General features: G+C 34.9%; 1 protein-coding gene across 1 annotated transcript in view; it reads right to left on the reverse strand.

The window, feature by feature from the left end:
• LOC127557187 (MORC family CW-type zinc finger protein 1-like) overlaps nt 1-24,170 on the reverse strand; it is a 123,513-nt gene extending 99,343 nt beyond the window's left edge. The window contains exons 1-6 of the mRNA XM_051990607.1: nt 24,106-24,170; nt 20,076-20,129; nt 12,234-12,268; nt 9,149-9,217; nt 4,580-4,670; nt 2,883-2,991 (exon numbers count right to left, since the gene is read on the reverse strand). Of these exons, the coding sequence (XP_051846567.1) occupies nt 2,883-2,991; nt 4,580-4,670; nt 9,149-9,217; nt 12,234-12,268; nt 20,076-20,129; nt 24,106-24,170 (423 nt within the window). The remainder of the gene's footprint in view (nt 1-2,882; nt 2,992-4,579; nt 4,671-9,148; nt 9,218-12,233; nt 12,269-20,075; nt 20,130-24,105) is intronic.
• Between the last annotated feature and the right edge of the window lie 1,017 nt (nt 24,171-25,187).

Consider the following 25,187-nt stretch of genomic DNA (forward strand, 5'->3'; position numbering starts at 1 on the left):
CAATTTTGATTATATTAAGTTAAAAAGTTTTTGTATAAACAAAACTAATGCAGACAAAATCAGAAGGGAAGCAATAAATTGGGAAATCATTTTCACATTTAAGGGTTCTGATAAAGACCTCATTTCAAAAATATGGAGAGAATTAACTCAAATTTATATGAATCCAAGCCATTCTCCAATCGATCAATGGTCAAAGGATATGAACAGACAATTTCTGGATGAAAAAATTAAAACTATTTCTAATCATATGAGAAAATGCTCTAAATCACTATTGATCAGAGAAATGCAAATTAAGAACACCTCTGAGATACCACTACACACCTCTCAGATTGGCTAAGATGACAGGAAAAGACAAAGACGAATATTGGAGGGGATGTGGGAAAACTGGAAATTAATACATTTTTGGTGGAACTGTGAACAGATCTAACCATTCTGGAGAGCGATTTGGAACTATGTTCAAAAAGTTATCAAACTGTACATATCCTTTGATCCAGCAGTGTTTCTACTGGGCTTATATCCCAAAGAGATCTTAAAGAAGGGAAAGGGACCCACATGTGCAAAAATGTTTATGTCAGCCCTCTTTGTAGTGGCCAGAAGCTGAAAACTGAGTGGATGCCCATCAGTTGGGGAATGACTGAATAAATTATGGTATATGAAAGCTATGGAATATTATTGTTCTACATGTATGAAATGACCAACAGGATGAATACAGAGAGGCTTGGAGAGACTTACATGAAGTGATGCTAACTGAAATGAGCAGAATCAGGAGATCATTGTACACGGTAACAACAATATTATATGATGATGAATCCTGATGAACATGACTCTTTCCAACAAGGAGACGGTTGATGCTAGTTCCAATGATCTTGTCATGAGAGCCATTTACATCCAGAGGACTGTGGGAACTGAGTGTGGATTACAACATAACATTCTCACTCTTTTTATTGTTGTTCACTTGCATTTTGTTTTTTTACTCATTTGCCTTCTTTTATGATCTGATTTCTCTTGTGCAGCAAGAGAATTGTATAAACATGTTTATACATATTGGATTTAACATATGTTTTAACATGTTTAACATATATTGAATTGCTTGCCATCTAGGGGACAAGGTGAGGAGGAGGAGGAGAAAATTTAAAACACAAGGCTATGCAAGGATCAATATTATCAAATTATCTGCGCATATGTTTTGAAAATAAAAAGCTTTATTAAAAAAAAGAAAAGAACATTATCCATTCATATTCTCACTACTGAGTACATACTATGCACTACTGAAAAGTATGTATTAGAATTATAGATAAATATCAATTCCTTATACATTCAGAATGTCAGTCCTTTATCTTTTATGATTCCTGCAAATAATTTCTGCTATTCTATTTCTTGGCTTTTCCTTTTAAAAATACTGGGTTTTGTTGTGCAAAACCCCTTTTTAATTCTGTACAGCAAAACCACTGGTATTTTCTTAACTATTTCTTCCATTAGATTAAAGTACTCCTCTCTATAGTATAGACAAATATACTATTCCTTTTTCTTTCAGATTTTTGTTTGAACATTTAGTCCCTTTACATTAAGCTTTACAATTGTTTGATTTGTCTTCAATCATTCTACTGAAATACAAATATTCTTATAATTTTAATTATTAAACCAAAATTGACACAAAACTACTCTAAACAAAGCCCCTCTCTTATAGTAATAACTAGTTTGGATTTCCATTTTATAAAATATAGTAGCATACTTTTCATTCCTTTTCCATCCCATTTTTTTCACTGAAATATATTCTCTCTCTCTCTCTCTCCCTCTGTTTTTCTGTCTCAAATACACACACACACACACACACACACACACACACACACACAAGTTCTCTGTCTCTGTCTCTCCTTCTCTTAGGGATTATTGCACCAAGTTGGTCACTTCAACAACCGTATTCTTAACTCACTTTGTTTTTGCTAGGGAAAACTCTAGAGAAAATATCTGATTCTATAGTAATCTGAAGTTTAAAGCAATAAGCCCCATGTTATCTGTAAACAGGAGCATTTGGAAGGTTTCATCATTTATAGAGAATTTCTTCAATCTGAACCAAGTGTTACACACCCTCCATGGCAGTAACAAATAACTTTGGTGATCAAATGCCTCCCTGTTTTTTGCTTTGCTTGACATTGATGATAAGAGAATATTTCTATTGTCCCATATTTCAAGGCATTTTACAATGTAAAGAACATCAGCTATGGAATCAGAAGACAAAGGTTCAAGTCCCCCTACTGAAAGTCAATATCTGAGTGAACCTGAGTATTTAACTTCTCAGACCTATTTCCTCATATGTAAAATGAAAGGGTAGAACAATAGCCTCTAAAGTCCCTACTAGTTGTAGATCTATGATTTTATGAATTCTGTGTAATTCTGATACATGAACAGGAAATATACTCTGTGAGAAAGTCTTTGAGATAGTATTTTGTTCCATTTGCATCAAATTTTTTTATACTTAACAATTCTATTCCCTGGGTCTCTGGAACATATAGATAGGTATATAAATCACTCCCAACAAATGCATACAAAACATTGCTAGGAACCAAAAGAGACACAAATATAAACATGTTATGACCCCTGCACTTAAGCATGTGCATAAAGAACTGCCCAAAAATATAACATCATAAATCCATAAGAAAAATACAAAGTACTGGTGTAATTACAAAATCCCTGAAAGAAAAAAATTAGAAAATTGCTTGAATTCCGCCCAAAAAATAAAAAAATAAAAGAAAACTACTCAACCTTTTTTCAATTCCTCAGACTTATTCTCTAAGACTGATTATTTAATTAGCAAGATTTCCACAAAAGGGAAAGTTAACCCCACAGTTACCATGGGAACCAAAGAAATAAACAAATTGTACCTCATTGAGACCTTCACTTTCACAAAAAGTCTGAGATAAAAAAATGCAGGTCATCGTCTCTTCTTTCTTGGTAAAAAGAATGAAGTCTTTCCCTATCCTCATAGATCCACTGCAGTGAAGACAAATAAATAATTCATTATCACAAAGATGGCTTAGCAACAGTCCTCCCACCTCAAACAGTCTATGATACTATTTCCTAGTAGACTTAACTAAGAAACTTGACATTCTCGTTAACATACTTTATTTCACGGATAAAAGGATACTATTACTGTGCGTTTTGAACAGTTTATTCAGGATAGATTTACATGCATCCATCCAAAATTATAACATTTCTAGTTCTCCCTAAGATGAGGAGCATATACTTGGAAGATAATAGGGGTAAGGATTCTACTCTGTAAGCTAGACACAGAGCACTTCTTATAAGGCAACATTATAAGCTAAGTATGTACTACAGAGATCAAGATAAAACCAGACAATTCTTTCTCTGAAGGAACTTATGATCTATTATATCATGCTTTCACTAAATGAACTTATAGGATGATGACCCCACATGATACACTGACTAATTCTAAAGATTAGAAGATTATGGAAATGCAAACTGCTAATAAATTATTATGCTTTGTCTGTCACAGCACTTCTGAAAATTATACATATATATACAATATATAATATATAATTTGAGGTATAATTGAAACAACAAAATTTATATGTTTCTTGTTTTGTAGGTGCTGGAAAAGGCACAAAAATTTAGATAAGGTATAGCCTTTGCCCATACAGAGCTTAATGTCTAAGAGAAGCTAAGACACCAAGATACATATCTATAGCAAACAACTTTATGTGAAAATTGCAGTATAGTGATATCTGAATGGGAATGTCATTACTGAAATAAAGGTAGCTTCATGTAGGAGATGGCATGTGAGTTGGGTTTCAAGGATAGATTGGAATTTAACACTAGGCAAAAGCGGGGAGGGAGAACAATTTAAGCTGTAGGAATAATAGAAATCAAAGAATAGAGAGAGGTAAACACAGACATAGTAATCAGAGAACAGTATAGTTTGCCTGAAATATAAAGTATAAGAGATAAGTAATACAAGAATGGAAAGATAAGGTAACTTCAGGTTATGCAAAGTCTTGAAAGTGGTACAAAGGAATTTTAATTTAACTCAGTAGGGTGTAGGGAGCCAGTAAAAATATTTAAGTTAACAAAACTAAAATGGCTAGATCCATGTATACTGAACATCAGTCAGGCAGTATAAAAGATGGATTGTAGAAGAGAAAGAATGAAATTAGAGATCAAATGAGATAATATTTGTAAAAGCATTTAGCATAGTGTTTGGCACATAGGAGATGTTATATAAATGTTAATTATTACTATGGAGACCCATTAGGAGTTAACAGTGGCAATGACAACCTGTCCTTGAGAGGTGGCACTGGAAAAATGGAGATAAAAAATATCATTTCTAGATGTCACAAAGGTAAAATCAACATAATTACCTAACAGCGAGAAATTTTGCAGACACAAGTTGGGACTCTTTGGCAGAACACTTCTAACCAAACAGCTCTTCCTGCTCTGTGTTCTATTTTTAGTTGCTATTTTTTGTTTTCACATCACCTTTATTTTAATGCCTTTTAAAGTCGACATCATCCTCAATCCTCAGTAAGACACAGTACTAAAAGGTTCAGAGGACAAATATTACCTTTTAAGACCGTTGCCATAATGTCCAATGAATCTTGAAGCAGCTTTCCGTTTCTTAGACATTCCAAAGAAAATGACATCTGAAGCTTCTTCTGTAACAGACATGGATTTTAAAGGACATTAGATTTCCTCCCCAAATCAGAATCACCTCAGATTAATAATCCCTTACATAGAAAGAGTTTGAGTCATTTGACAATATCTTAAATCTTGGTAATAGTAGCATACAAAGCAGAACCTCAGAATATTCCCAGAAGACTGGATTAACCTAATTGCCTCTGCAGCCGTCCCAAAGATGATAGTCATTTGTTATGAGGAATTAATAGACTGCTGACCCTATAACACAATCCAACACCTGGTTGGGGGACACTTAGAAGAAGAGAGAAACTTCAGACCTCCCCAAAACAATTCTGATTCCTGCTTACTCGGTTAGTTGCATTTTCTTTAAGATCTATTCCTCCAAGGCGAACTGGAACTCCAAAAAAGCACCCTGAATATATCTGGAGCATTTCTTCCAAAGAGACCATAGAATTCATTGGGTTCAATTAGAGACCTCCTTTTTTTTTACTTATATACTCTTGGTAACGTCTGCATTTTATTGAAGTTCGAGATATCTTATAATCCACAAATGTCCAGCAGGACATGCATTATTCGATGGATTTAATTCACACTTATTAAATACCTAAGATATGTTATTTATGCTAGACTCTGGGAGTTCTATATATTACATAAAATATAATCCATGCACTTATGGAGTTTACCATTTATACCTTGCCAGATATTATTGCATATATAATCAATTGTGCATATATTCAGAGCCTCCAAAATTTCTCAGGGACATGCCTATTTGTCAGCCAACAAGAATTTAGTAGCAACTAGGTAGTGAACAGATGCTGAGCCTGGAGTCAGGAAGACTGCTCTTCGTAGTTGCCTCGGTTTCCTCATCTGTACACATGAGTTATGGAAAAAAATGGCAATCCACACTAGTATCTTTGCCAAGAAAACCCTAAATGAAGTCACAAAAGTCAGACAAAGAGGCTGCTGCTGAGAATTATGTACTGGGCATTGTGCTACTAATTGGAGATACAAGGAAAAGCATGTGTATTAATGCCTGATGTATAATCAATCAATCAAAAAAACTTTTAAGAGTCTATTATATGACAATAAGAAAAAAAGGACAAAAATGAGACATCCCTGCTCTCAAGTAGTTTACATTTGCTTGTGAAACTTACAAAATACTGGTATCTACTAAACAAAGGTTCATTTTAAAAAATATTTTAATAATTTGTTTTTATTTTAATATTTTGATATTGTTAATAATAATGTTTAATAAAATGTTTTTGTTTTAATATTTTGATAATGATTTAAATATAACTGGCTTCTAATCTCATCATGTATCTTATGCATTTAAAAATATTATTTTGAGAATTCCATAGACTTCCCTAAAATGCCATAGGGATCCATCCATCTCACACACACACACACACACACACACACACACAAAACGTCCATGCTTGACTATAAGCTCTGTGAAGTCAAGAATTCTTTATCTAAATTTTGTGTCTCTTTTAGCACCTAGCATAATGCTCTGTAGCAATGCTTAATAAATGACTGCTGTTACACTATTAAACTATATTCCTTCTATTCACTCAAGATTTGATCTAATTTAGGTTCAATGTCATTAATTGACATTATTTTCTCTTTTCTGGCCAACTCTCCTGCCAACCTACAACTTCATTTTTGATATTAAAAACATTTTTTTTCATCAATTTTAAATTGTTTTGCTGTTATAGGTACTCTATTTTTAGGATCAAATGAAGAATGACCTTGTTTCCTGCAATTTCAGTACTTTAAAACTGCTTTTTAGCCATTTGATTTTCTTCTGAAAAAAAATTATAATGAAACAACATAAAGATTCTTCCTTTGCCTTTTCAAAATTGTTTCTCCCAACATATCATGTATACAAATTTTCATTCATTTTACAAATTAATAAAAATGTTCTCATCACTCACTAAGAGTGCCTGGCATTGAGTATATGCTTTTAAAATATCTCATCTAAACATCTATATAGTGAAAATAAATATTTATGAGACTTTTCACTCAGCATTATCTTCTTTTTTAACATTCATTTTCAAAATTTTATTTTAAATTGTCTCCCTCCTTCTGGCTCTTATTCTACCTATTGAGAAGATAAGCAATATAACACCCATTATACATGTGAAGTCATTGAAAAACATACTTCCAGATTAGCTATGTTCATCGTTATTTTTTGCCTGAACCCTTTTCCATTCCTTCCACTTGTGAATGCTTTTCCTCCCAAATTATGTTTATACTTACATACTTTGTATATTTTTATATTTGCTTTATATTTATGTTGCATATATGTATTTGTTATGTCCCCAATGTAAGATCCTTATGAATAGGGAATCAGTTCTTTGTACTTATATCCTCAGAATCTGGCACAATGCCTGTGATATAATAAGCATTTAATAAATGTATTACTGATTGATTTTTAATTCTCTGTATCTTCATACAGAAGCATAATTCTTCTTGGATATTCATATTAATCTATCAAGATATGGATAGTGATGTTAAGGTTGAGAATCCCAAAGAAGAGCACACATTGTTTAAGAAGACCACTTACATAGTTGTTCCCCCAAAATTAAATATATACAATTCAGAGAGTGTTAAAACTGTTAATGTTAATGCTGAAGTTTGTTGGCAAGCAAGATCTAACCCATGGGTATTCTTATTGCACAAACTGAGTGAAATTTAAAATGTGCAAAAGGAGACAAAATGGCATCCTTGGTTTCAATTCAGTTCCTACTACTTTCTACTGTGTGAACATTAACAAATAACTCCTCTGGGCTTCAGTTTCCTTCTCTATGAAATAAATAAGGGGACTGGGTATACTTTACCCTAAGGTCCTGTTGAAATCTAAATTTAGTTCAGAGAAGGGGTATGCTGTATGCCTGGGTAGTGATATAAATGACATGATATAACATAAGTTAGTATTTATATGGGACTTTAAGGCTTGAAAAGCATTTTATAAATATTATTTCATTTGACCTTCATAACAATTCTGAGATATTAGAGTCATTATTATCCTTGTTTTATACATGAGGAAACTGAGGCAAATAGGAATTAAAGTGACTTCCCAAGGTCAAAGAGCCACCAAGGAGAAGGTTAGATTTGAAGTCAGGTCTTTCTGACTTTAGGCCCCATGCCCTGTCCACAGAATCACCTAGAGTGATGACTGATAGAGTCTAGCATTTTTGAAAGATCTACAGTAAGCTTGTATCTACACTGTGAAAAAATGGCGAGTGATGTTGAGGTTGGTGAAGCTTGGCACATTCTGATAGTGACTGAGACTGAGGATTCCTAGAAGGGAGCTCACAGATTATCTATCCTTACCTGAGGCTCAGTAAGGTCTCCAAGGTGACAGAGGTAACCAAGCAGAGGCAGGATTATCACAATGAGAATACGTAGCTTTAAATTCTGCTACCCTCTTTGAGAAAAAGGATGATTTTCTTCTTTGTATAAATATCTCCTTTTCCTAACACAGTGTCTGATACAGATAAGGTGCTTAATAATTTCTGCTGGCTTTATTTGATTGATTGACATTTATGGAGAATTGAGGAGAGAGCCCTAATAGATATTCATATCTGACTAACATAGTCCTGAGCCCAAAGAAGCCAACAGAAACAGAGTCTGAATATGAATCCACCCATAAATACTATGGGTGGATTGGGATTATAGGAATTGTCCCACTCACTAATGAATATCATGGGATTATATAAACAAAAAGAAGGCAAGGAGCTTAAAGGGTCTTGATAGGCCTATATGCTGTGGGGCATATCTGATAAATGATGTGGAGTTTCCTTCCCTTTTTTGCGGAAATTAATCACAAAAAATTCAATATTCCAAGTAAAAAATCACTAAGCTTTATACCAGTCAAAGTTGGGCCAAATGCCTCAGGGTTCCCAATGGACTTCAATTACAGTTTTGTATGCTTAAGGAAAAGATAATGCAAGCAAGTCTCTTTGCAAGCTAGGAAATCTGTCTGAAGCCATCATCCCTCTGAACATGAAAGAAAAAACATTAGCCACTAAAATACAAGGCAAATGACCCCTAATTGAAGATTAAGCAGAAAAGCAAAAACCACCTCACAGACACTAGAAACCAACCCTGGGGGCTAGTGACAATAGTATCTAAAGGGTCAGTTTTAAAATCAGATTGAGTATTAACAACTCTTATAATTCTTTAAGCAGCACTACTTCATTCAAGCCAAGGTAAAAGTATATCTATAACAAAAAGTATCTCCTAAATTTCAATTTTTTTTCCTATCAGAAGGTCTGGACCCTTTAAGGTTAGATGGCTAGAATTAATTTATCAAGCCAGCTGAAATATTTAAACCTAAGAATTCCAATCTAAGGCTTTTTCCATATACACTCCACCTCCACCTCAATAAGATTCAATGTCTGCTTTTGCATATAGAGCTCAGTTAGCTTTTTTATTGGTTTTCTGGCTGTTCATGGTAGCAGCCAGTTAGGTAACTAGATAATTAACTTACCAGGGTTCATTCCGTATCCATCATCAAGGAAGCACAACATAAATCCACCCTGCAGTTTTTCATTATCCACTAAAAGAGAAAGCAGCTATTACTAATAAATATTAAGCTTAATTTGTTCATTAGAAAGTCATGCTGCTCATATGATTAATCTTTCTCCTTACAGGGGAATAAGGAGTGACACAGAGTAGGGGCACAATGATGGAGCTCAGGAGAACTTGGCTGAGATTTTATGGCAACAGCAGGGGAAGTACTAGGAATACAAAAGCACTGAATTAAATTAAAATGAAAAGGTATTTTACAAGCACTAAGAATTTACCAAAACATATCAAAAGCTAGATTCTGTAGGGGAAAAAAAAAGCCAGCCCTGAAGCCACCCATTTTGAAGAAAGGATTTTGATTTGACTTGATCCAGAGGCCTTTCCTCCTTTGAAGGTCCTTTCTCTATGGGTTCAGATGTCCCTTCTTGGCCCTAATTCTTTCATAACCTTTTTTCCATTGGCTCACATTCCCTCCAATTTTACCCTTTTACTCAAAAGTTCTAAAAGACACAGAAGCTATCCTTATGAAATTCAAATTCAGTATCTACTACAAAGTCATTCTTGTATGACAGCCCATTGGACCAGCTTCTATTTGCTCTCAAAAATATATGAGCTAGGTGAACTTAGACAAATCACTTAACTTTTTCCCCCAAAACGGGGATAACTGATACTACTGGCAACACAGAGTGGATTGAGGAAATTATTATTTAAACATGAGTTTTCATTCTTATTTATGCTGGAGGAGACCCAAACTTGAAAGTATTGCTATATTGGTTCTGAAAGTAATTCAAGGCAAAGAAAGCAAAAGTGAAAAGAATCACAGACATTAATTAATATCCCCCCAAAGTAACTGGAGGAACATCAATAACTACTGACTCATAGATCCACCTTCTCATCTCTTATAAAATATTTATGAAAAAGAAAGACATCTGAAAGAAAGGTTACTTGATACAAATATGAGCATGGAAAAGACATATCACAAAATAATTTCTACAGCAGAACACATTTTTACACTGAAAATGGCTGAAAGCTGTAAGAATCTAAGTTTTTAAAGTTTTTTTAATTACCAAAAAAAATTATTTTAAAAAAATATCAGCTTTAAAGACTCTCATCCATGTTCATATATACAAGATTTCCTAATTTATACAAATACAGAGATAATTCTGTACAACAATCCTCTTAACTATTAATGGGAAGGGAGATGTAAAATGGGAATTTGTCAACTTTGTGGATCCAAATGGCCAGGATATTCCCTATAGATTAGGAATTCCCATAAACTATTTGTAGATCTCAAAGTGATGATTTTCCCTGAATATTATGGAATATCCAGTATGAGAGTCATGATTATTCAAAAGACATCATCGTAGAGTAAAATCCAAATGGATGAAAAATGTGGCAAATATTTGTATGGCCAATTCATTGAAATAGTGCCATTACATATATCTGGGATAGAAACTGAAAACAGGTTTTAAGTTAGGACCAGAATTAAAAAGGAAGAACACAAATTGCATATTAGAAATCATATAGTATTTTTTTTATTTGCAAACTGTTCCCCTATGCAAAGAGTCATATTTTCAACTGAACTATTCTTCAAATGCTGTTTTTAGTTGCAAATATTGGAGCATTATAACCTCTAAAGAATCAGTTTTCTGGGTGATTCAAAAGGCAATAGAGAGATTTATAATTGACACAAATAGATTACAGTATAAATCTAATATGATAATGATAACTTAATATTGCTATTAATGACAGAATTTATAATGCTTTAAAGAACTAGATGATTCAGTGCATAGAGTGCCTGGAAAGAAGAAAAAAAGAGGGAAGGAAACAAAATAAGCATTTATATAGCATCCACTATGTGCCAGGCACTGTGCTAAATGCCTTACAAATATTATCTTAGGTGATCCTCACAACAGCCTTACAAGATAGATGCTATTATGATCTCCATTCTACAGCTGCAGAAACTTAGACAAACAGACGTTAACTAACTTTTTAAGAGCAAACAGCTAATAAGCATTTGAGATCACATTTGAAATGGGATATTCCTGACTCCAGACCCAGTGTAAACATTAAGCTACCTAGCTGCACTAGGTCCCAATAGAGTAGAACAAGTTCCTTTGGTCCTGTTAAATAGGATCTTTTTTTTTTAATTTTTTTTTATTATCTCTACAGCCTTTCTCATTTGCTTACTCATCCCCAAGGCACTTTATCATCTACTTCATATACATAAATAACTTAGCTTTATAGGAATGAATTCTATAGGTCACAGACTAATTAATATTCTACTTTATCAAGTTCATTATATATTTGCTGGCTGAAAATGAGATAAACTAAAAATAGTGTTTTTAGTTTGAAATTTTATGTTTCCCCAAACAAAACCATCTCATATTACATATTTACATATGTAATTTTAAATAGTGATGCATTGGGAGAAATAAGATGCTTGCTTAATAGTGTAGAACAATTAAGTTTATATATTCTATGAGTTTTAAGTGTTCTTTTATGATAGATAAGCTCAATGGCCTAGAATACTCAGAGGCTATTAAAGAACCTTAGGAAAAATAATTTACCAAATAGTACTTCTAATAAATACTGGACCCTCAAAAGAACATATTTCTTGCCCTAGTTCCCAGCAGGATCAATGAAGTCACAAACACTTAAATTGCATTCCAAAATATACAGAACACACTTTTACTTATGGGCAACTAGGTGCCACAGCGTGTAAAGAGCTCTGGATTTGGAGTCAGACTATCTGTTCAAATTCAGTCTCAGACATTTACCAGTGTGACCTTAGACTAATCATTTAATCCTGTTTGCCTCAGTTTCCTCACCTGTAAAATGAGCTGGAGAAGGGAATGGCAAACTACTACAGTATCTTTGGCAAAAGAACTGAACAACAAAAAGCAACACAAACAAACAAACAAAAAACCTCAAACCAAAATACAATATAAACTTCAGGGAATAAGATGGATGCAAGAAAACACACACACAGACACACACACAGAGAATCACTTAAAATATACACTCTGTATATAAAATCTACTCACCTGAAAACACGTCAAGTCTTGTAGCCCCTGCATCTCTGGAAACAATACAGAAATATTATTCCTTTAAAGGCAGAATACAAACTGAAGAAATGGGAAAAGGCAAACTGAACTACTGATGTACAATAATTATAACCTGTTACCAAAAATCAAAAAGGTAGAGAAATTCTCTTCAATGGCTTGAAAGAATTTCTGAAAAGCTTTTCATCATTAATTCATTTGCCTGGTAAGATCTCTATTTACTTGGACATTATAAATGTCAAAAAGTCTTCAAATTCCTAAACTTCAGGAAACACTAAGCAGAATTATATGCTTATGCCTGGTTCAACTAAAGGACTTGAAGAGGAGAAGTGGGATAAAAACTTACTCACAATTGTAGAATTCTGACATCCTTATATAATTTTTAAATTATATAAATATTTGCTTGAACATAATGACAAAAACAGTAAGCAATGACTTGCTAAGTAATCTCATTTCCTTTTTTGACAGTTATTAGGCTGACAGGTCAGAAGGATGCTGCTAGTATCATAAAAGTAGATTTCAAGGCATCTGACAAATTCTTTTCACAGGACCATTGCAAATAAGATAGAAATATTGACTAGATAATAATAATGATAATTTAGAATAGCATATTAGATATTTAAGGAACTAGTTGAATGAAAACGGATGTCTATTAGATGCCAAAGAATCTATCTTCAATATTTTCATCAATTAAAAAAACATATATTAAGCACTTACTATGTAGCAGGCACTGTACTAAGGCCTCAGGATACAAAAAGCTGCAAAAATCAGTCCTGCCCTCAAGAAGCTTACGATCAATTGTATCTATTAGGCATTTATTTGGATTGGAGCAATCCAAGATTGCTCAGATATTTTTCGTGGACTCAATTTACCAGACTCAATCTGGTGTGATGAAATAGGGTGATATGTAAATTTGTATTCTTGGACTCAAAAAACTTTAGTGTACAGGTACAGAATGGGATAACAATACAAGTAGAAAATATTTGAGGATTTTTAAATTTATTTTTAACATATGGAGTAAAACACACATTTTTATAACATAGAGTTTTAATGAATGTAAAAAGAAGGAACAAAAAAACTAATTGAATACCAGATAATTATAGTAAGCAATCTTAACCCAGGGGAAGAATCCAGAAAAAGCATCTCTTTGAAGAGATACAGGCTGTGTGTGTGTGTGTGTGTGTGTGTGTGTGTGTGTGTGTGTGTATACGTACATGCACCCTCGTACATTTATTTAACAGCTTTACATGGTATACGTGTGTGTGTGTGTAGGTAAAGATGATTTACAGGATAGTGAGTAGGGGATAGAAGAATGCATTTCAAATTGCAGATATGTGAAGATTTTAGGATGAGTCAGCTGTGTGACATATCAACCAAAAATTCATTATGATTTTTTAAAACTATATTAGGAGAGACATAAAAAGGAGTTTGTATTCCTACTTACTACATATTCTGAACTGCTCAGACTCCATTTTGTGTGTGATATGGAGTTCTGGGTGCCGTATTTGATGGGGAAATCAACAAAATGAAGCATGTCTTGAGATAAATTAGGTAAACTAGCTGGTAAATTAGTTATGATGAGAGTCCTGGAGACTATGGCTGAAAGAACTGGGTATATTTAGAACTAGTAAACCCATGCGATCAATTATCTTTAGTACTACTATGATGAAGAGAGTCTGGATGTTTTTCTTGGCATGAATACCAAAAGTGTGTGGAAGTTGCTGAATTAGGGATGTCTGTTATAGGGAAATTATTCCTAATAATTAGTACTGTCCAAAAGTGGCCTACTTTAGGACACAGTGGCTCCCCTAGCTTTGAAAGTCAAGCACAGCACCACCTGTCAGCAATTCCAGAAAGGGATTCTTCTTCAGGTTTGGCTTGGATCAGATGAATTCTGAGACCCGATCCCTTCTTTTTATGATCTGGGCTGACAGAGCAGCAGGATAGTATTTAAAGGGATAGAGTATCTCTCCCGAAATGATAATGAATCAACACAGTTTGAATTATTCTGATTCAAACTTTTTCTAGCTATCTAAAAAAGGATGAGGCAAAAACTTTGGGGATTTCTTCCATTTCTCCTTGAGTAGACAAAAGTTTCCTTAATTTCTGATTTTCTAAATGAGATCTTTCTAATATTTGAAATACTTAAAGCACTTACACATATACACACACATTCCAGTCGACACAGATTTCAAATGCTTTTTAATTCTTAAAAATCAACCTAAACTCTCCCCTCTCCCGATTTTTAAAATCATTAAACCCACCAAAATAAAGAACAGAATCACAAATTACAAAACTAAAGATAATATAACTCAGGAGACCAGCCTAGAGTGATGCTCATGCCTTTTCAAACAAAATGAGCACTGAAGCTAAAGAATAAGGTAGTACCCTCAAAGGGATTGGAAGCCTCTCAAGTAAGAAACTCTCCCCTTAAGAATGTTTGTGATTTCACTAAACATTCACAGTAGTAGTACTTCAATAGCGTTTGGGTTCTGCAGACTAAAAAACTTAATTAATATCGATGTTTTGACTTTCCATTACCCCAGAATGACAAAATCCAGAAATTATAGGTTTAAGATGCTAAGGTTTCTGCAATTAAAAAACAATAATAAAAGCAAACAAAAAAGCTAAGCTGCAATTTATATGCAAATAATAAATGTATCACTTGCATTATCATTAACAAGCATTTATTCAATATCTATATCTACTGTGTGCAGACTTGGGATTGTGCTGGGGGGAGGGGAAGAGAAAAGACAAAAAAAAAAAAAATGCCATGAATTGTGGATGAATTGTTCTGATAAAGTTTTATAATATTTTTTAAGTATTCTTGGGTGCCAAATGAAGCTCCAAATTCTTTTTTGGAAAATTTTGGATTTGTTTCCCATGCCGTCCAAGAATTTGAGATATCAAGTAAATGAAAACTAGTTGCTTTCTCTGCATTCAATACATCTGACTGTGAATAGTTGCGTTATTGTCATCATTTGTTAGAAAATCTATCTCAGAGTGAAATCTGAAGAAACTGAATGATTTGTACTGGAATTAATAAATAAGGTTGCTGAAACCTAAACGAGGAGGCTACATTATTACTCATTAAATATATAATATAGTATTTCTCTTTTATTTTTGAGATTGGTTCTCCCTATCTCACCCAAGTGAGCTCAGTAGTCACTCAGGCCCATTCCAACTACTTAGTATAGTGTCTCTGTTTAAGGACCAGTCTGGCGCTCCTAATGCAGCATACCCTGACTCCTGAGGGGTCATTATATCAATGCCAGACTTAGTTTGGATAGTTAAATGGCTTAGCCCATGGCTGCTCAGAGCTCCAGGACTCAAAAAATCCACCAGCTCAGCCTCCCTATAAATTCAGTACAAGTCTCAGTTACCACACTCAGTTATGGTATCTGCTTGTTACAGGCAGTTATTATTCTCACTTCAGTACTCAAGCCCTTAAAACAATGCAATTTTACCAGAATCCCTTAAAAAGAGAATAGAATTCCTTGGCTTTAGTCCAAACAATTTCTTCAACCTCATGTGGAACTGAAATCTGGTTAAAAACTGTTGCTGATATCATGAGACAAAATATAAAAAGATTAGGGATGGAAAACTTAAACAAACCGGCTACTGAATATTTTGAAACAAGTGACAAACTCTACTGTTGCAGAAGAAAGACTAAGCCTTACTAAATTAAGAAAATCTAATGAAACATCGAAAGTATTCAACTACTCTTTACTGGATAGATAATACAGAATTATCACATCAGACAAAGCTTGGCAATATTTAAGATGCCAGATAAATAGATGGAGTTTTGCAGAGAATAGGAGGAATGATAGGAGAGGGCTTTTGTGGGAGAGGAAGCACAGGGAAAGGGCATCAAGTAGTTCATTCAACTCTAAAACATATAAATGCCTTTGGCATTTTGTTTGTTTCCCATTGATCTGCTCATCTCACTCATGCTAAAAGTGTAGGCATCCCACTACTGATAGCCCAGAAGCTTGACCTGCTTCTCTCTGCTCCAGAGCTCACCAAATTGGGACCAGACAGTACACACGCTCATTCATTTTAGTCCACCACAGCTCGGACTTCCCAAACTCAAGCAATCTATCAACCTCAGTCTTCCCAGTAAGAGGGATCAGAGACGTGCTACCGTGTCCAGTAATAAATACTTTGTATTAAGGTACTCCCCTAGAGACCCGCTAGCATTTTTAGGATGAGTTGTTGGGGCCTCAAGTTAGAGAGACATTGACCTTGCCTTTCTGTTATGCTATCTTTCCTTTAACTCCTGAAATTTAATTTTCCACTTTATTCCTAGGACAAAGGTTATATTTGTCTCAGTTAAGGGAGTCCATTAGCATTTGTTACATCCTTATGTGTCAGGCATTATGCTATGTGCTGGGTATGCAAATGCAGTAATAGAATAAAAATTATTTTTGTTTTGTATTCTGATTCTTATTCCCATCCCTCTACTCCTTTTTCCCTTTATGCATGATTATATAGCTGCATTTTACATACATAAATATTGAGTATTGACACACATAAATACATATACACATATACATAAACACACATATACATACATATAACTAGATGGCAGAGTAGAAAAGAGTGCTAGGCTTAGAGTCAGAAAGATCTGAATTCAAATTCAGCCTCTGCTACTTAACTAGCTGTTTGACCCTAGTCAAGTCGATCTTTGTTTGCTTCAATTCCACCAACTTCACAGGGTTGTTTTGAAGATTAATTAATATATATTTGTAAAGCCCTTAGCACAGAGCCTAGTACATGGTAAGTTTTATGTAAATGTTAGATACTGTTATTATTGTTATTATTATTATATCATTCTCTTTCCCATGCCCTAAGCCTCAGATAAAGAGAAGTACCTGCTATACTCTGAATAGACTACATTTGTTCTAAACTCTTCTGATTTGGCCCATCTTGATACTTGTGCCTGGAAAGCTTTTTCTGATATCCCTTAATAGTTAGTACTTTCTACACATTATTTCATTCCTCCTTGCTTATATAAATGTTAACATTTCCACAGGGGAATGTAAGCTCTGTGGGCAGGTACTAATCTCTCTTTTGTATTTTTATTCCCACAATACACTGAGGACAAACCTTGCACCTGATGGGCTTTTAACAAATACTTGTTGAATGAATGTCCTACCTACAATCTCTGTTCACCAAAACTCTAAAGACAATCTCAAATGCCTCTTTATAAAAGTGTCTTCTGTAACGTCATTAGTCAAAAGTGACCTTTCCCTTCTCTGAACATGTGCATACATCTTCTTTGTACCTCTCCTAAGCACTTAAACAAATTCTATTTTTATGTTATAATTTTGTGGAAAGGCAAGTTTGCCAGTAAAAGGATGGCCTTGAAGTCAGTAAGTCCTGAGTTCAAGTCTTGCCTCTAAGAGAGCAGAAGTGTGACCCTGAATCAATTTTCTCTCTAAGAGAAAATTACTAAATTGCAAACCATTTTTTAAAGTTAAATTCTTCCTTTATTTAAAAAATTAGTTAAACAAGTATTTATTTTCTTTCCCTCCCAAACCCCACCAATAATTTAAAGGAAAATAGGAAAAGCAAAACTGTTGCAAAATATATGCATAAGAAAAATGAATTCCTACATTAACCATCTACCAAAAAGGTCTGCCTCATTCTGCATCTTGGATCAATCGCCTCTCTGTCAAAAGCAGGTAGCAATAATTATTGTCAGTATTCTAGAATCCTAGATGACTACTGCATCGATCTTAAGTTTTTACAATGTTATTGTATAAATTATTCCTATTTATTTTATTCTGCATCAGTTCATAAAAAGCTTCCCAGGTTTCTCTGCACCCATCTCTTTTGTCAATTCTGACAACACAATGGTATTTCATTACACTCAGGTAACATAACTTGTCTAATCATTCCCCAATTATTGAGTACCTCCTACAAACCAGTTAATACAACAATGACAAAAGGCTTCCTAATGGTATCTCCCCAATAGCAAGCACAAAACTAAATTATAATAACAATTTCTTATCTTTCTTCGTAAATGGCAAACTGTTTGAAAGCAGGAAGTTTGTTCTATTTACTTTTGTGGTCCTTCAATCTATCTAGAATTTAACAGATTAACTTGTTATTGTTTGTCCTTCATTTTCAAAGAGGATCAATGACATCATGGGATGATGTCTTGACTTGCCCTTAAATGGATTTAAGTGAAGCAGAATTGCAGAGTCATTAGTCTCACTCTCCCAGGGCCCTAGAGGTCAATATGCTCCAGGGTTTCCCTTGGATCTGTCAACATTTCATGGGCAACTGTCACACTTGAGTTTTATCATTAACAAAAGATAGAGAACTCTGTGAATCAATCCAGAGATGTGTTTTCACTCTGTCCCTTACTATTGGCCTGCAGAAAATAATGATTTCTGGAATGTATATCATTGTAGAGACAATCTAATAAATGTCTGCTACTCTTGATTATAGACCAAAAAAGAGAAAGCTAATTCACCTTGGTGATACACACAAAGCATATTCTCTGCTCCGTTGCTTCCTCAATTCAATTTAATTTCATTCCTTAAGCATTCATTAAAAAACTTGCTATGTACCACGCACTTTGTTAGGATCTGGAGATACAGAGTAAAAAAACTAAAGAGACTTGCCCTCCCAGAGCTTACATCTTACTTCAAAAAACAACACAAAGAGAAATAGGAAATCATAATTGTATTATTACATATAATTTCAATTATTAAATGGAATGTTTTATTATTTTATATAGGCTTTTTATATTATATAGTTTTTTTTGGTTTACAAAAGTACTCTAGAGTTATCCTCCCAAAAACTCCTGAGGTAGGTGCTATTATGTTCAATATTTTACAATCAAAGAAATTAAGGTAGAGAAAGATTAAGTGATCTATCCAGGGTCAAACAGCTAATAATCATCAGAGGCTGGTTTCAAATAGTATATGCATACAAACATACATAATTTATATAGGTATACACATGTGCATGTTTAAATGAAAGCAGGGAAGGAAGGGTGACAGGGAAGGAAAGGAAGACCAGAAGAGAGGAAGGAAGGGAGGGAGCAAAAAAGAAAGGAAGGAATGAAGGGAGGGAGGGAGGGAGGAAGGAAGGGAAGAAGGAAGGAAGGAAGGATATGAAGGAAAGGAAGGAAGCATAGGAAGGAAAGGAAGGAAGGGAGAAAAGGAAGGAAGAAAGGAAAGGAAGGGAAGAAAGAAAGGAAAGGAAGAAAGGAAAGGAAGGAAGCATAGGAAGGAAAGGAAGGAAGAAAGGAAAGGAAGGAAGCATAGGAAGGAAACGAAGGAAGGGAAGGAAGGAAGGGAAGAAAGGAAGAAAATGAAGGAAAATGGTACTATAGTGCCACAAACAATGCTGGCTGTTACATAATAATCTGTTGGTCAGTAATAACAAAGTTTCTGAGACAATCAGTACCATAGAATTTGATAATGGGGTACTTATCGGACCAGTTCTCAATTCTATCTCTAAGCCATAAAATTAGCCTATCAGTGATATGAAGCACCTCATCTCTCTTTTTCTATAAATTTTTCTTCTAACTCCTGTTTCTTTGCTAATTTTTTTTTACAAATTGACACACTTTAATTGATGTTACAATTATAATAAATTTTATCTCTTGACTTGGAACTGGGTTCAAGCCTGCAAATTCTTTTGACACCCTCTGGAACCCCAAACTTTTTGTGGTCTCCTTTAAGACCCAACAGTTGGAAGATGGACTGAAGAGTGCAAAACCTAAGAGAAATAATCATGTCCATCGTCGTTAGATTTATGTCATAAACTTCCCTCAACAAACTTAAGTGTAGAAGCACGTCTTACCTTGCATTGTCAAGTAATTCGGCAAGGGCTCCAAAAAGGAAGCTGTGTGTTGTGCTGATGGAATACAAAGAAGGTATATGATAAAACAAAGACATGATGAGAAAGGGTTATAACCCTTGTGGACACACATGAAAAACAGCAAAGAAGCAATTTATCCAGGCCCAGACAGCTAACATAATAAGAACTTATTCTAGAGTAGATACCCTCCGTCAAAAGTACTGGGATAAGCACATATTAGCAAAATAATTCCCTCATCAAACAGAGGTTCTGGGGAAGGAAAGTGTGACTATCATACATAAATCTTAAAAGTTTGTAAAGTGGTTTGTAAACACTCTATAATTTGTACAATGAGTTGTTTATTAAAAACTATTTAAGGCAGGCTAGTTTTTTAAGAAGACTAAAGATCAAAGGCTTACAAACATATTTCTGTATAGCCAAGGGGAACCATCTGTTGCTACAGCAAATGAGGGAATTTGCCCTGTTTGCCCTGATAAGCTATACTTATCCTGGAATCCTTACAACTTCTGAGGCAGGAAAAAAGGGGGGAAAACCCAAATCCTGCTTCTAAAATATCTCTTTAATCTTCTGTCTTGCTGATGCCAACTGCTATAGAAACTACACAGAGAAAATATTCACCATTTTGGAATTTTAGAATATTTAATCAGTTTATTTAGATGAACTTTGAATACTGACAATCCTGTATTTTTTTTTTTCATTTACTGTCTAGGCATTTCAATCAGTGGCCAGAAACCAGCATCAAGCAAAAGTTTCCATTTAGTTTTCTTATACCTTTTAGGCAGAGGTGGTAGAAGGTAGAGGGGCTTGTTTGATGGAGGAGGGAAGACCCCTAAGGTAAAGGCAGCTTTAAAATATTTTTTAAAAGTAATTACTAAAATTAATAATAATAATATGGAGTCAGACCTATGGTTTTATTGGCAAACAGAGCTATCAGATGTGGAAACTCCCTTTCCCAATACAGATCAGCATCTCTTTTGCAATTTATAGACTTAGAGAGCTGGCTGAGGCACTGAGATATTAAGTGACCTGCTCAGGATCACAAAGCCAGAGTGTGTGTGCGTGTGTGTGTATGTCATATTTTATATATATCCTATATGACTTCAATATATACCATATTTTATATATATATATATATATATATATATATATATATATATATGTTACACACACACACACACATACACATGCGCGCGCGCGCGCGTGTGTGTGTATGAAAAGGGAAAGTGAAGCACTTCCTAACTTCCTTACCACCTTTTTTTACCAGGCACACCATACTGGCTTATAATTAGTTACAGGCACAATAATACCATTTCACATGTATATAAGCACTTTCATGTTTAAGTTTTATCACTTTTAGCAAAAATGATGCATGAAAATCCAAATTTAAGGTAAATTACTTGCTGACAAAAATAGTAATAGCTATTATTTATCTAGGGCTTTAAAGGTTTTTGAAAACTTCATATATGGGAGAAAAGGGGTGTAAACAGCACTGATGGTTCAGTTGACCCATTTGGGGATGCTTCCTCATCCTCAAACTCAAAACTTAAGAGTCCTTCAGAGTCCAGCTCAGGTGGCTGATTATTAGGGGAAATGGCACCTGTCTCCAAAGATGTTGTGAGGCTCAAATGAAATGATTATAAAGTACTTAGCATAGTGCCTGGCCTGAATAGTAAAAATTATATAAATTTTAGCTATTATTGTTGTTGTCAGGAGATCTGGAAGCATTCTCTGGTAATCAGCACTTACAAGAGGGCCTGGCACTTATTAGGGGCTTAATAAATAAATATTGATTGATTGATTGGAATTCCAAAATGGTTGCTTCCAAATCCAGTTTGATGGAATTCTCAAATAAGAAGGAATGCCAAAGTCCCCCCAAATTGCTATATAAGCCAGGCAATATTATTATCCTCAGATAAGGAATTTAAGGCTCAGAAACATCACTCAATTATTACAATCCTAAAGTGAGATTTGAACATACACTAGTCTGACTCCAGAATCAGTATTCTATCCATTACACTATGATTTCTCTAAACCACATGCTCTTTCAGTAATATTAAATATATTTCAATATTAAATGATAAAATGTGTCAACCTTTTGATAGTCTATTGACTGTGTAAACTGGGGTATATTATTACTATTTATGAAACGATTATGGCAATTATGATGCTGGAGTTTCCCTAGTGCTATATGGCTCCATCAAAAATTTACTTTGTGGAGAAAAGAAGTAAATTTACTTCTGATTTTTTTTCCTGAGGCTGTTGTCATTTTAATTTACTCAGTAATCATAACACTGAAAGCAGGAGAAGAAAAAGCAGAAAAAAGTATTAGCAACCAGAATTAAGCAGAGAGAGACTATTATCTAGTACCATTTTGTCTGCTTACTATTTCTATGCAAAATCCCCAACAAAGGCAATGTTATTATTCTCAAATAATATGATACATCACATACTTCTGGGATTTAAAATAAATACACCATCATAAGATATCCCTAAGGCAAGGTTTCTGAACTAATATAAAGGCATTAATATCAGCTAAGTGGCACAGTGAGCTGAGTACTGGGACTGGATCAAGGAGACAAGAGTTCAATGACCTCATTTACTATCTATGTGATCCTGAACAAGTCACTTAACCTCTACCTCAGTTTCCTCATCATAAAATCATCATAAAATGAGGATAAAATAGCAATTACCTCTCTGGATTGCTATGAAAATCAAATGAGATAATAAGTATAAAGCACTGGGCACAGTGCCTGGGGATATAGTTAATATAAATGTTAAGTATCATTATTATTTATTATTATTACCAAGAGATCTGAAAGTTTTCTAAGGTAGAACCAGCACTTAGCACAGTGTCTGGCATATAGTATGCACTTAATACAAGTTTACTGATTGATTAGCACTCCAAGATGATTTCTTCCAAACCTTTATTTCAACAGTTTGATAGAAAGGAAACATTTTACATCTCCCTGGGACTTGATTAAACATGATTCAATAATTCAGAGGTTTCAGGATCAGAACTTAAGAGTAGAAATAGTATTTTTTCTTTTCAAAATTGAAGGACATTGAATCAGAGACTGCTCTTAGCTACTACACATTGGTATTAACCCACCATATCACATTATAAATAATAAGGCAAATAAAATATAATTTTCCAAAGCCTTTGCTTCTCCTCTACCTTCTTGCCTCGCCTCAAATAGAAGCTGAAATTAAAGCGAGTGGTATTGGGCTTGGATCTAGGAAGACTAGAGTTCAAATTCTACCTCAGCCTTAGTGATTCTGGCCAAGTCACATGGGCTCTCTGACTCAGTTTTCCTATCCATAGAATGGGAAAACTAGCAGCACTTACCTCACAGGGATGCTTTGTAAACCTATTTAAACCATTCTGCAACCTTCTGTCTTTGCAAACTACTATGTTTATCAGGCAAGTGCCTTATAATTTATTTTTATTATTCTTGTTCTCATTTGGAAGATCCAGTCAACAGAAGGAGGGACCAAGATGGAGGGTACGGAAAGAACAAAAACCTCGTCTTTCATTCGGGCCTCCTTTTAAATGTTTCTGGAACATCAATTTTGCCATCTCTAAAATGAGGGAGGGTCTCCTAGATACTCTCAAAATCTAGTAAAATCAAAAGTCTAAGGGGAGGTTCGGCTTATCGGCACTTTACGGAGAAGCAGGAAACCACTGCACACCGCAAATGCACATCCGGGAGGCAAACTGGGGGGGAGGGGCCTGCACCTCCTAGGTGACTTGGGACAGGGTGGGAGGCTTGATGACCTAAACTGAACAAAAAATAAATAAATAAATCATCAGGGGAAGCGGGGTTCCGTGAGGGAGAATTACCCCCGGGATTTCCCCAGTGCAGAAAACTCAAGGTTTTGGGGTGAGGATGAGGGGTCTAGGAGTGAAGAATGTTCTTTGCTTTTGCATATTCAAACAAAGAAAGCAATAAGGGGCCCTTCTGGTAAAGGCGTCCCCCGCCTGGCCCCCTAGCGCTCTGCCCAGGTAACTCACCTATTGGTCTGGATGTAATCCAGGTGTATCTGGCACCTGTGCAAGGCCGCGTACTTCTCCTCCATGCTCCCGGGCAGCCTAGCACGGACACTCTGCTGTGGAGGCGGGGTGGGGCGGGGCAGGGCGAGAGTGGAGACAGAGGGAAGCCCCACCCTCACGCCCCCTTGTGGTCTAGGCAGGAATCGCAACCCTCGCCTACTCCCTGCGCTTCCGGGATCTCCTGACTAGATTACTTTAGGGTGGGACCTTGACTTTTTTTGACCATTTATTTAAAATAATCCCTACCCACTCCCCCAAGCCTCTTCCCTCCAGTTTGGATTGTACCAAATGATGACAACCAAGAACTAATGAATTTGGAGAAAGATAGTGGAGTGGGAATAAAGAGTTTTATGGGTTGAGATATAGGTATCCCTTCGTTGGGCACATCTGTTTGCCTCAGTTTTCTCATCTGTGAAATAGGAATAATAATAGCATCTACCTCCCAGGGTTGTTGTAAAATCAAATGAGATGATAATTATAAAGCACCAAGTGCCTGGCATATGATAATAAAGTCATAATTTTAAATTATTATTTAAATTTAAAATTAAATTATTAAAATATTAATTTTTTAAAATTACCTGGAATATAATAAGTGCAATAAAAATATTGCCTGTTATTATTTAACAAAATGAATAGAAATATAGGACCCAGAGTTTTAAGGACTTCCCAGGAATCCTGTTGCTGTCTTGTTTCAGTAGTCACGTTTCTGGATTTTTTGGCAAAGTTAATGGAGTCCTTTAAGAAAATGGAGGCCAAATATGAACTCAAGTTCTCCTGACTCCAGAGCCAGTTCTCTATCCACTCTGCCACCCAGCTGCAGTCCTGGGGATCACTTTTCTCTTTTGAAGAAGATGGCAGATAGGTCCATACTTTCATTAGGAACTTTCAGGTCTAGGGCTATTCAGCCTCGGAAAGGAATGGATTGCAACAACAGTCCCACAACAAACACTTAATCTGAACTTAATGATGTGCCAAGAGTTGTGTTAAACACTGGGCATAGACAGAAAGGCAACACCACCTGCTATTTAGCTGGGATTTTGAAT

The sequence above is a fragment of the Antechinus flavipes genome, chromosome 3, assembly GCF_016432865.1.
Source record: "Antechinus flavipes isolate AdamAnt ecotype Samford, QLD, Australia chromosome 3, AdamAnt_v2, whole genome shotgun sequence".
Classification (NCBI taxonomy): Eukaryota; Metazoa; Chordata; class Mammalia; order Dasyuromorphia; family Dasyuridae; genus Antechinus; species Antechinus flavipes.